This window comes from Populus trichocarpa, chromosome 2 (assembly GCF_000002775.5).
Source record: "Populus trichocarpa isolate Nisqually-1 chromosome 2, P.trichocarpa_v4.1, whole genome shotgun sequence".
NCBI classification, from domain to species: Eukaryota; Viridiplantae; Streptophyta; class Magnoliopsida; order Malpighiales; family Salicaceae; genus Populus; species Populus trichocarpa.
The window spans coordinates 9178530-9191437 of record NC_037286.2 but is presented as its reverse complement, the minus strand read 5'-3'; the positions used below and the strand labels follow the sequence as shown (position 1 = coordinate 9191437).

The 12908-nt window shown below is 34.9% G+C and overlaps 2 protein-coding genes across 2 annotated transcripts; both read left to right on the top strand.

Moving 5' to 3' along the window:
• The first annotated feature begins 2982 nt into the window (after nucleotides 1–2982).
• On the top strand, nucleotides 2983–5448 carry LOC7472677 (cytochrome P450 81Q32). The gene is made up of 2 exons (XM_002302389.4): nucleotides 2983–4311; nucleotides 4746–5448. The coding sequence occupies exons 1-2, from the start codon at nucleotides 3430–3432 to the stop codon at nucleotides 5361–5363; spliced, it is 1500 nt and encodes a 499-aa protein (XP_002302425.4). The 5' UTR covers nucleotides 2983–3429; the 3' UTR covers nucleotides 5364–5448.
• Nucleotides 5449–8565: 3117 nt separating this feature from the next.
• LOC7472676 (metal transporter Nramp2) lies at nucleotides 8566–12028 on the top strand. Its single transcript, XM_002302388.4, has 4 exons — nucleotides 8566–9438; nucleotides 9788–9924; nucleotides 10045–10697; nucleotides 11333–12028. The coding sequence occupies exons 1-4, from the start codon at nucleotides 8843–8845 to the stop codon at nucleotides 11555–11557; spliced, it is 1611 nt and encodes a 536-aa protein (XP_002302424.2). The 5' UTR covers nucleotides 8566–8842; the 3' UTR covers nucleotides 11558–12028.
• The last annotated feature ends 880 nt before the right edge of the window (nucleotides 12029–12908 follow it).

The window sequence follows — 12908 nt, the reverse complement described above, 5'->3', positions numbered from 1 at the left end:
AACTGATTGGGTCCTGCGTCGTACTGGATCAAAACCCCTCAACGGTTATGATGTAGCCACGTGTCAGAATATCAGCTTCTGCGACACATCGGAACAAAACTCATCGATGACGTGGCAGGTGACGTGGCAGGTGACGTGGACGTTGACCGTACGGCTGTGCTGACGTGGCGGGTCAGCCCGACCCGTTTTGCAGAAGCCGGGCGAAGATGGAGCGTGGCGCGCGTACGGCGCGTTGGTGCGCGTGGGCAGTCTGGGCGTCGGCGCGTGTTGGCGCGTGCGGGCATGCAGGACGTCGGTTCTTCGCCGGGTTTGCAACAGTGGATTCGTCCGGTTGTCCTCTACACGATGGTATGTTCAAAAACACATTTGGAGAACTTTGATTTTTGAGTTTGGATCAAACACCCTCTTTGTCAAGAACAAGCTCTGATACCAGTTGTTGGGATATTTCCAGAACTCAAACACACACAATTTACGTGGTTCGGCAACTTGCCTACTCCACGGAGCTACTGGTTTGTATTAATGAAGCTTACAAACAATACAAACAAAGGAGGAGGAGAATCTTCTCAACTCAACTCTACACTAAAGCTCTCTCTACACTTCTCTGTTCTCTCTTCTCTCTGTGTTTTCACTCTCTGCAACTCGTCGGTTCTTCTTCTCTGTGTTCTCTCGATACACTAACAAACACTTCACAAGGGGGCACATTAATATACAATTAATGGGAGTGAGGGGGAGTCCTCCACCATGTGCTAAGTGGGAGATTAGGTAATCCCACTTGCACATGGTGGGGCTTGCTTGTCTCCAATAATTAACACAAACTAAATCCTAGATCTATTCTTGACTTTTGAATTAGGCTTGAATTTTATTAGATTATTTTAACTACCTATTTATTTTCAAGCAACCAGCTTGCCAGCTATCTGTTTTCCTTTACAAGCATAAATTAAGTCTGAATGTTATTATTTCAAAATCTTTTTTTATTTTCCTTGTTGTTTTTTTTTATATTAGAAATGTGATAATCCCATGAAACCTAAATCTAAACAAAATAGGAAATTAAATTATAATAAACAAAATATTGAAGCCTAATAATAATAATAAAAACCAATCAATTAAAAAAAATGACCCCAAAAAGCTATATTTAAGAAAACAAAAACATCATGGAGTAGCATGACATGTTTATATTTAAGAAATCAATTTAATTAATTTAATTCAAAACCAAAATTTATTTTTTAAAAAATATAAATTTAAAAAAGAATGACAAATAAAAATAATTGAGATAATTTATGTTATTTTCAGAATTAGTGAAAATTCTATAGAAAAATATTGAATGATAAAATTAAAAAACTTACATGATCTAAAAAAAAATGAACTCAAACAAATCGTAATAGATAGGGTTTTCTAATTTTGTTTCTAATTTGTTTGTTTATTCGCCGTTATGTTTTGAAAAGAAAGGGTTGTTTAGACATTATCTCAAATATAATAATAGATTTATAAATAAATACATATGTTTTATTGATTTTTTTTCTAGCACCAATTACTAAGGATATAAAGTGTTATTTGTCTTTAAATTTCATGTTGCAAAGTGTAATATTTGAGAACTTCGTTCCAAAGTAAAAAAATAATCAAATTATAGGATGCATAAAGTAATTTAATCAAAAATCAATTTTAAAATGATCTAAAATAAAAAAAAATATTAATTTAAAAAATAAAAACTAAATGTGACAGATTAAAAAATTAATGGGGAATGAAATTGAAAATAAATTTTAATATTTAAAATAATTCAAATAAAAAAAATATTGATTGAAAAATAAAAACCAAATCAGAAAAATAAATAAATTGAAGGGTTATAAAAATTTGAAAGGTCAAACGCGGGAATGAAGAAGAAGATGAGAGAGAGATATCTAGTTCCAAACCAAAGAAAATTACTAGGGGTGAGTAAAAAAACCGGAAAACCGATTAAACCGAGAAAACCGGAAAAAAAATAACCGAAAAAACCGAACCGAAAAAAAAACCGATTAAACCGATTAAATTTTTGAAAAAACCAGCCGGTTCGGTTTTATAAACAAAAAACCAAAAAAACCGAACCGAAACCGACAAAAAACCGGAAAAAAACCGAGCCAAACCGAAAAAAACCGAGCCAGAACCGGAAAAAACCGAGCCAAACCGGTTTGAACCGGTTTTTGGCCTAAAAAAAACCGAACAGAACCGAAACCGGTCGGTTTGACCCGGTTTCGGTTCGGTTTTGGTTTTTTTTCAAAAAAATAATAATTTCGGTTTGATTACTTTTTTTGATAAAAACTGAACCGAACCGAAAATAATCACCCCTAAAAATTACACTTACATACCTCTAGAGAGGTAGGTCTTGCTATGACGAATAAAAAAACTTTATAGAAGGTTAATTTTTGTCGCTATAAGTCAATGTAAAATGTCGCTTAAACACGATGAAGTGATTTATTTACTAGCACATTTAATGCATGTGTCAACAACTTTTTATTTTTTATTTTTTTGTATTTATAAACACCAAATTTTCCTCTAAAATCATATAATAATCACACAAAAAAACCAAAATAAAAATATGAACAAGCCACGGGAGAAAATGTAAGAAAATCTTGATATTAAAGACAAAGAAATCATTTTATTGTGTCCTGAAAACAGTGAAAAGTGAAATATAAAAAAAAAAACTCAATTTCAATTTAAATAACTTTTTGATTTTAAAAATAATTACGTAAGAATATTTAAAAAATATAAAAAGACTAAGCCATGCAATTTTAAAATTACCAATGAAATTTGTGAAAAGTTGTAATTACCATTGGGAAAATAATAATTTCACTTTTGTTCGATGCCCACTTTAGTGCAATTATTGCTATTAGACTGTGATGACTTGGAAACTATCGAAGAGATGCTGTTTCTTATCTAGCTGAGAATAAAAGATGATGTGACATTTGTGCTATACATGTTCTTTATTACTGGTCTTTTTTGAGCCACGACAATCTTCTTGCTATTTTCTTTTCGGTTTTGTTGCTGATTCCTCATTCAGAACATATGCAGAGCAAAAAAGCTAGGCCGATATGAATTGATGGCTACTCAATTTATTTGGTCCTATGACCATTGTCTGCTTGATATTCACGGCCGTGTTTCAAAATTTAGAGATTAATCCATGGCCTTTTTTTCCACTTCTGAAAGTACTGCTTTCGGTAATTTATGGTCGTCTCTTAGTGTAGGTGGCCTTTGTATGTCGACATTTCAACTCAAATTCAAATCTAGACAAAGGTCGAGCTAGCATGATTGTTTCTTTGGCAGACTTGATCAAAGGTATATACTTTAACAAGCTTCAACTGCGTTTCTTTTATAATCCACAGATAGCTTCATCAAGGCACAGGGTTTAACGTAATACTCCTTCGAACGACGAGGAGATTCGCCATTGGCAAATTGATCATGGCGACACTATTTCTCTATTTTCCTGTTTTTTTAGCCTTGTATATGATCACAAGACACCTCCTAGACAAGATCCAAAACCTCCCGCCTAGTCCATTCCTTTCACTCCCGATCATTGGCCATCTCTACCTGTTTAAGAAGCCAATTTACAGGACCCTGTCCAATATATCCAATCGATATGGCCAGCTCGTTGTCTTGCTACGACTCGGATCCCGTCGAGTCCTTGTTGTCTCATCCCCCTCAATAGCTGAAGAATGCTTTACCAAAAACGACGTTGTCTTTGCTAACCGCCCTCGTCTACTCATTGGAAAACACCTTGGTTACAACTGTACAAACCTGTTTTGGGCATCCTACGGTGACCACTGGCGAAACCTTAGAAAGATCGTGTCTATTGAAGTCTTATCTGCATATCGCCTCCAGATGCACTCTGCCACACACCTAGAGGAGGTAAAATGGATGATCGGCTGGCTCTTTCGTAATCAGAACCAGGTGGTGGATATGAAGAAAGCATTCCTCGAACTGACTCTGAACATCATCATGCGGATGATAGCTGGAAAGAGGTATTATGGAGACGATGTTTCTGATGTGGAACAAGCACAAAGGTTTCGTGCGATTCATGCTGAGATGTATACGCTAATTGGCCAAACCATAATCGGAGACTACGTACCATGGATTAAATCAAAGAAGATGGAGAAGAGATTGATAGAGTGCCGAGTGAAGAGGGACAGTTTCATGCAGTGCTTGATCGAAGAACAAAGGAGAGTACTTTTGGAGAGTGATTGTTGTGGTGAAAGGAAAAGGACTATGATTCAGGTTCTGCTTTCATTGCAAGAAACCGAACCTGAGTATTACACGGATGATATTATCAAAGGGCTTATGCTGGTAAGATCTGTGATCATTTGCTCGATTTACATAACATTCTCATCAACAGGGTAATTAGACAATAATTCAAAATCCGCCCGTACTCTATATTGGGAATCGTCAAACTTAAAATGACTGCGATCTGATGAAAAAATTATCTCCTTTTATTAGTCATTTTGTAATGGGAATCATTGAAATTAAGATGACAGTGGAATGTGATCGAGAAACATAATAAAGCGACAACGCTGTGCAACTTTTTTAACCATGGTGGATGAAATCTGCTGGACTTGTAGTGTTGTATTACTAAAATATTCAAGTAACCGCAATACACAGGTCATAATAATTTCACAGCCATTATGGATTTGGTAGATCACTTGATGGTAATTCGGTTTGCGTCGCTTTTGTCGACTCTCTAACTACTACTGATCATCACAACATCTTGTTTCCGAGTGTAGGTGCTCCTATTTGCAGGAACAGACACTTCATCTAGTATAATGGAATGGGCACTTTCACTCCTGCTCAACCATTCGGAAGTCCTCCTGAAGGCTCAAAAAGAAATCGACGAGTATATCGGACCTGATCGTCTAATTGATGAAGCCGATCTTGCCCAACTTCCTTACCTCCGAAGCATCATAAATGAAACACTAAGGATGTACCCACCAGCTCCACTGCTAGTACCTCATGAATCATCAGAGGAATGTCTGGTTGGAGGTTTCCGCATTCCACATGGCACTATGCTATTTGTGAACATGTGGGCCATACACAATGATCCTAAAATCTGGTTGGACCCAAGGAAATTCAGGCCTGATAGATTTAATGGCCTGGAGGGGGCTAGAGATGGTTTTAGGCTGATGCCTTTTGGGTATGGCAGGAGGAGCTGTCCTGGAGAAGGCTTGGCCTTAAGAATGGTGGGGTTGGCATTGGGCTCGCTGATTCAGTGTTTTGAGTGGCAGAGAATTGATGATAAATCGGTGGATATGACCGAGAGGCCTGGTTTCACCATGGCAAAGGCCCAGCCATTGAAAGCCATATGTCGGCCACGCCTAAGCATGCTCAAACTTTTTTCTCAGTAAGTATTCAGGGTATTGTATTTAAGAGTATGATAACTTTGCGTTATCTGAAAAAAATATTAAATTAATATTTTTTAATGGTTTTTTATATGTTAATGTGAAAATTAAAAAATATTTATTTTAATATATTTTCAAATAAAAAAAACTTTAAAAAAACAATACCAGCTATATACATTCTGCCAGGACTCCTATTTGACACGAAGACAGCGGTCTAGCCACATGTGTTGCTTTGTGAATGGAAAATAAATTGCCCGTTAAATCGTAGATCCGGGCATGCATGGCCCATGTTATTAAAGATAAAATGCTTTATTAATGATGGGAACCAGCAATAATACATGCACATGCATCATGGAGAAAGGAGGATGATAAAACAAAATGGCTGCCTTTGCTTTTAGTCCTCGATCGCACGAGTAATTTTATCGTACATCATGTCTCCTGTCTCTAAGCCTGTTTCTTACCCAGTCTGGACGTGTATAGCAAGCAATGCGGACAAGAAATTGTAGGATTGTGATTTGCAGTACGATCAAACATTATGTGATGTTTTTTTGTCAATGAAATTAGGCCTTCTCTTGTCTTTGTCGCCTTCTGGTTGGGTCTTGGTGGAGATATGCAATGTCACGCAAGTGCATCAGAAGACTCTTTTGGCATCCTTAGCGTATACCTAGATTTGGCGTGGCTAATAAAAAACATTCCAAAGGGGAAGTTGATTTTACTGTGGAGATTGACACTCTTTACTATTCATTAAATCATTAAAATAATGGAGTGATGTTTATGATCTTAGTTTTAAAAAAAAATGATTGTCTTTTAATTAGGGATATTTTCATATTTTTACATGATATATTAGTTATTATTAATTTGTTTGAGAGTATTTTTTTTCTATTCAACATTTTAATAAATAATAAAATAATAAAAAAACTCCAAGAGTAAAAAAAATAATAGTCTTTTCCATTAGAATTGGCTCGTGTCGTTCAAATATGATTGGTTCTTTTCTTTCCCTCTCATTTCTCTCTTCTACTTCGACAAATTAATATACCATAGTCCTCATTGTTATTGGTATTTCAGATTCGATCTTTTTAGTTTTAATATTTGTATTTTTGTTATTTTTCATTTCTGATAAAGCTTTATTTATTTTTAATTTAACCCTTGGTTTTTAATTTGTATATTTTTTTCTCAATTCAGTCTTTCTACTTTTAATTTCTTATTTTTTTTCCCTTTGCCCTCTTGTCAAATTTTTTATGGCTTTCAATTTTATTATTTAAATCAAGTTTATGATTTTTGTTTTTTCAATGATAATAATTGTGACAACAACAACAACAACACTAATAGTAATACTATTGATAATGATAATAATGGTAATAGTAATAATAATAATAATAGTTTATCATGATGGTGATAGTGGTGATAATGAAAATAATTTTGATAATAATAGTAATGATAGTGATAATTGTTATAGTAATGGTAATAATAATAAAAATGATATAGGTAGTGGTGGTGATAATAGTGGTAATAGTAGTAGTAATAATAGTTTGTTATAATAATAATAGTAGTAATGATGATGATAATAAATGTAATGATAATGATAATGATAATAATAACAAAAATTATGGTTATAATAATAATAATAATATAAAGAAGAAGAAAAAGAAGAAGAATGATAATAAAAATATTAATAATAACAGTAGTGATAATAACATAATAATGACAATAGTAATAGTAACCATAATAATAATAGTGATGATGATAGTGGTAATAGTTGTGAAAATAATAATAATACGACTTCTACTACTAAATAATAATAGCAATATTAGTGTTAGTAATAACAATAATAAAAACGACAATAGTTTTAATAACAATAGAGATAATAATAACAGTGATGATATTACTTATTAATAATAGTAGTAATAATAATTTTGATCTTCATTATTTGAATTGCTGTTTTTTAAAATTATTTTGTATGATTGAATTTTTTTTTTCAATTTCATCTTTTAATATTTAATTTTTCAACTTCATAAAATTTTCTAAATCGAGTGCTTCGGATTTAATGACTTAGGTCAAATGTTAAAAAAGTTAATACACTTTTTTTAAAAGGCTTTATAATTCTTTTTTTTTTATTGAGTTATTCTAGTTATATAATCTGGATCTTGAATTTGATGGAATATCTCGTATTGACTTAACTCTAATTAGCGTTGTTACATATTTTTTCATGACTAATTTTTCATATCTTTTTTTAATCTCATTTAAATACCTATATATTATTTTTTATATAAAAAATAGCTTGGCTCTGCATCCAAGCGACAGCACCCAGGATAGTTCATGTGCTTGGACACAAACCTGTTATTTTAAGGCTAATTGTGGTCTTAGTACTAATCATTCACATTGTGCCATCCATACGATTTTATTTTTATTTTAGATGATAATGTGGGAATCAAATCTGTGTACCATCCGGATCCATAGTTAGTCTCTTCTTCCGATTATTCTCTGTTTAGTACTTCTTCACTTGTACCATGACCATCAAAAACTGAAGCTGTTTATTTCGTCGTGGTTATTGAACGTTGTGTTATAGACTGCGTAAGGATCGTTCCTTCGATTCATGGATATTTATGACTCCTTCTTTGTTTTTTAAATCAGAATTAAACGACAGGGAATTGGCTACCATGCGGCAATAAAAGCAAGAAATCTACAAAAAGTACCTCAAACATCATCTGCTTCCACGCATGTTACCTTCATTAGCTCAAGTCAATGGCCATGAGCTGAGATGCCACGGCCTACCAGGCTACAGCCATGAGATGTTCATCGTTGCTTTTTTGAAGACAATGAGAAGTCAGCATATGCCTTGTCTCGCATCGCTCGTTGTGCTGGATGGCATGAATTCCTTCTTCCATGAGGAAAAAGAATGGTGCTCATCGTCCTTCTTTCTGTTCACATTTTCTCGTGGGCCTTTCTGCTGCAATTTCTATCATATCCCATTCATCCACGTGATATACAGTGTATTATTATTATTATTTTATAATTTTACCTCTTTTCTTTTTAGGAAAACACCATTTCTTTTAGTACATATATAATAATTTATTAAAAACATAATACAACTCTTTATGTGATTATTTTTTTAAAAAAACTAGCTATTTTAACTAAAATTCAGCCAAAAAAAAACATAGAGAACAGATTTATGCTCTCGAAGCAATTTCAAAGTTATAATTTCTTGTTTCTTCAAAGTTCCGTAAAAAAAGCCAACCAATTTATCGCGCGTCAATACATGATTGGCTATATAATATCCTACTGCAATGATCATCTATTACATGAAACCTACTCTACAATAACCATCATTAAAATAGAAGAAGACAGTAGCACATAAAATCATAATTCCACCATCCTAACAAATTCACATCGGACTTCACCATATCGGAGATTAAGGTCACCCCTGTCTGCACCTCTCCACTCCACTCCACAACGGAATATTCTAATTTAAAACGGAATTTCAAAAAATGAGTTCGCCATCTGGAGGAGAGGATTCTAAAGACGACGAAAAAGATGAGGAATCAAACCGTCTGTTGCCGTTATCATCCTCATCACAATCTCAATCGTTACAAAGCGAGAATTATTCCGATGAAGTAGCATTCGAAGCGCGAGAGAAAATCGTGATCGTTGACGTGGAAGGACCACACTCAATAGACGCCGTTGATTATGTCCCACCATTCTCATGGAGAAAACTCTGGCTATTCACAGGACCTGGGTTCTTAATGAGCATAGCGTTTTTAGATCCAGGGAATTTAGAAGGGGATCTTCAGGCAGGGGCGATTGCTGGGTACTCGTTGTTATGGCTCTTACTGTGGGCAACAGTCATGGGGTTGTTGATCCAGATGTTGTCAGCTCGTGTTGGGGTCGCGACGGGGCGGCACTTGGCGGAGTTGTGTAGAGATGAGTATTCGAATTGGGCTAGGTATATTTTGTGGTTTATGGCGGAGGTGGCACTTATTGGTGCTGATATACAGGAGGTTATTGGGAGTGCTATTGCTATTCAGATTTTGAGTAATGGGTTCTTGCCTCTTTGGGCCGGAGTTCTAATTACGGCATCGGATTGGTATGTGCTGTGTTGAATTGTTTGTGGTTTATAATTTTTGGTTTTTGCTGGATTTACTCTTGAATCCAAATCCTATTGTTTTCTTTTCCATTTTTTTTTTTTTATGATTTTGACAGGTTTTATAGAATTTGGTTTGAAATAAACTGATAATTTCGGATCGAGTTATATTGTCTTCGTTGTGAAGTTGGTCATCAAGTCAACATTGCTCGTTAATTGTCATTCTTATCTTTTTGGATAATTCTCTGATGCTCGTTTTTTTTAGTTCTGGAAGATAGTAGTTAATATTTGCACTTGTTTGATGATTTGTTTTATTAACTGGGGTTTTTTGTTCTCTTTTCTGTGTGGACAGTTTCATGTTTTTATTTCTAGAGAATTATGGAGTAAGGAAGTTAGAAGGTGTTTTTGCGGTTCTGATTGCGACAATGGCTTTATCATTTGCCTGGATGTGTGGTGATGCCAAGCCAAGTGGAAAAGAACTTTTAAAGGGTAAGAATTTTATTTGGTAGAGGAAGTGAAAACTCTGCTGTTCAGTGTTTGGATTTTGTTTCTGTGAATATCTTCACTGGCTGCACCCATTCTTCTGATTGATTATGATCCTTCTTGTAGGTATTTTAATTCCAAGACTTGGTTCAAAGACAATTCGACAAGCTGTGGGTGTGGTGGGTTGTGTCATAATGCCGCACAATGTGTTCTTACATTCTGCTTTGGTACAGTCTAGAAAGATCGATCCTCAGAAGAAAGCCCGGGTGCAAGAGGCACTGACTTACTATTCAATTGAGTCCTCAGTAGCTCTTTTTGTCTCTTTTATGATAAATTTGTTCGTTACAACCGTGTTTGCTAAGGGGTTTTATGGTACTCCACAAGCCAGTAGTATAGGACTAGTTAATGCAGGGCAGTATCTTGAGGAGAAGTACGGTGGAGGACTCTTTCCAATTCTTTATATCTGGGGTATTGGCTTGTTGGCTGCTGGACAAAGTAGTACAATAACTGGCACCTATGCTGGGCAATTTATCATGGGAGGTTTTCTCAACCTGCGTTTAAAGAAATGGACGAGGGCATTGATAACACGGAGTTTTGCTATTATCCCAACTATTATTGTTGCCATCATTTTCAACACATCTGAAGCTTCTTTGGATATTCTGAATGAGTGGCTTAATGTGCTCCAGTCGATGCAGATTCCTTTCGCACTTATCCCTCTTCTGACCTTGGTAGCCAAGGAGCAGGTCATGGGGGTATTTAAAATCGGGCCTGTTCTTGAGGTAAACTGTTGACTCACATTTCTAGTAAGTTTTGTGTTGTCTGTGCTGTCATGTGTGATACATTGGTAGCTGTCACGGTTGAAATAGAACCAGAAAAGTTCCATGTTCAATACCTGTTGTTCTTCATGTCAGAACATCAGGCTACAGAGGTCTTGGTTCCTATAAATTGGTTTTTCAATACCATTTTAACAGTTATAGTATTGCATCTGCAGTTTGATTTGCGGAATATATTGCCAAGGGCTTCCAGTTGCACAAAATGCAAAGTCCCTCTATGTAAATAGAAAAACAAATCAGCAAGAAGTTCTGTTAGTCTAGAGACTATGCATTAACTTCATAAATTAAGAAACCAATTTTTCATATTTTCTCCTCTATCTGCTATGTAGTTCTAGCATTTAGATTGCCGGCCATGACAAATCTATCATTTCATGTAGTTTAAGACTTCTTATAATCTTCTCAAGCTGCAAACGACCTTTCAATTATTTACTAGCACCTATGTGCTTTCAGCAAATTTTTATTGTGTCTGAAAATGAGTATAAATGAGATCAATCATCTTCTATATAAAAGATGATTCCCAATTGATATAAACTTTTGCATCGTTTTTTCTGTATCTAATGTTCTGCTCATTTATATTGTAGAGACTGGCGTGGACTATTGCTGTCCTGGTTATCCTGATCAATGGGTATCTTTTGATTGATTTCTTTATATCTGAAGTTAAGGGCTTGCTCTTTGGCTTTCTGATCGGAAGTGGCACGGTTGCATATGTATCATTTATCATTTATCTTGTTTCTCGTTGCGGTACAAGTCCTTCTAATGGGCTCAGCTTAGAACTATCGGAGAGGATTACTTGCAATGGAAATTGAGTTGGTGCAGTTTGCAGAAACCTCAGACCATTAGAATAATGACAGTCATTCAGAGGCTGCCATGCGATATATATTATATGACACATTGAGATTCTTTCAACAAGTAAAATTCACATTTATGTTTGGAATCACTAACCTTGGTGCATACATAAAGCAAGTGTACAATGTCAAACAATCAATGTAGCAGGTCCCCTCAACAATTTCGCTCAAAGAAGCCGGATGGTCATGTTCCTATCATCAACCACGTAAGAACATTCTTTTCTCTGTTTTGGTGGTTGAAGGACCACAGTTTTAGCAAGAAGATACGTTGATAAGCGTGCCTTGTTTACCCCTACGAAATTCTAGGATGAGCTTGTTAGTTTATTTTTTTGACGTGACAGTTTATCTTGTACGATAGTCAACCTAGCACTGTCGGTTCCTGGAAGGAACTAATAAATACAACAGAATGAGTTGATCCTTTTTTGACCTGTACATATGGACCGTACTTCATTTCTGCAACTTTATTGCCCATCATTATTGTCTTTTCTTTTGACCTTGCTTCTTATGATTTGCAGTCATACAAACTCAAATCTGTTTAAGAAAATTCTTAACTTGAACACACCTAACATGAGAAAATCAACTTATAATGAGGGAGAATTGCTGTGTTTTTAGCTGGGTTGCATATTCTGATATTAATGCAGTTGTGGAAGAACAGATGGGGTTCCATAAGAACATCATCATGGTGAAATTTCAAAAAAATATTGTTTTGGACCAGAAAATGCCATATGCAGCCGGTGGTTTCTGTCCTTTCTACCTTCTCTTTGGACGAATGTCATCTTCCTTTCTTTGAGGGCACGTTTTGGACAGCCAAAGGGAGTTTCATTAATTTGTTTAAAGTATTGTACACAAGCAGCTTCTTCCTCAACGACTAATAAATAAGGTAGTCGGTGCAGTATTCAGTTTTCCCCAAACGCAACATTACAATTTTACACTGTGCTTAAAGAGGCCGTGTGTACCTGTGGAAATGGGTTTGGTTGATTGATTGCTTTTTTTTTTAGAATTGTGGTTAAAATATTATTTGTTTAAAATTATATTTTTAATGTTTTTGAATTGTTTTGATGTATATATATCAAAAATAAATTTTAAAAAAAATAATAATATTATTTTAATATATTTTCAAATAAAAAACGTTACTATTAATACAATTACTTTAATTACTTTAGCATGACGGCTCAATGACACCGGGTATTTTTATTTTGGAGTCGTCCTAAGTTGTAGCATCTTTTCTATGTTCATAAAAAAAAAAATTAAATCTTTTTTTATAAGGAAAAAAAAAAGAGTTTGGCATGATACTTTAAAAATTAGCATGCCC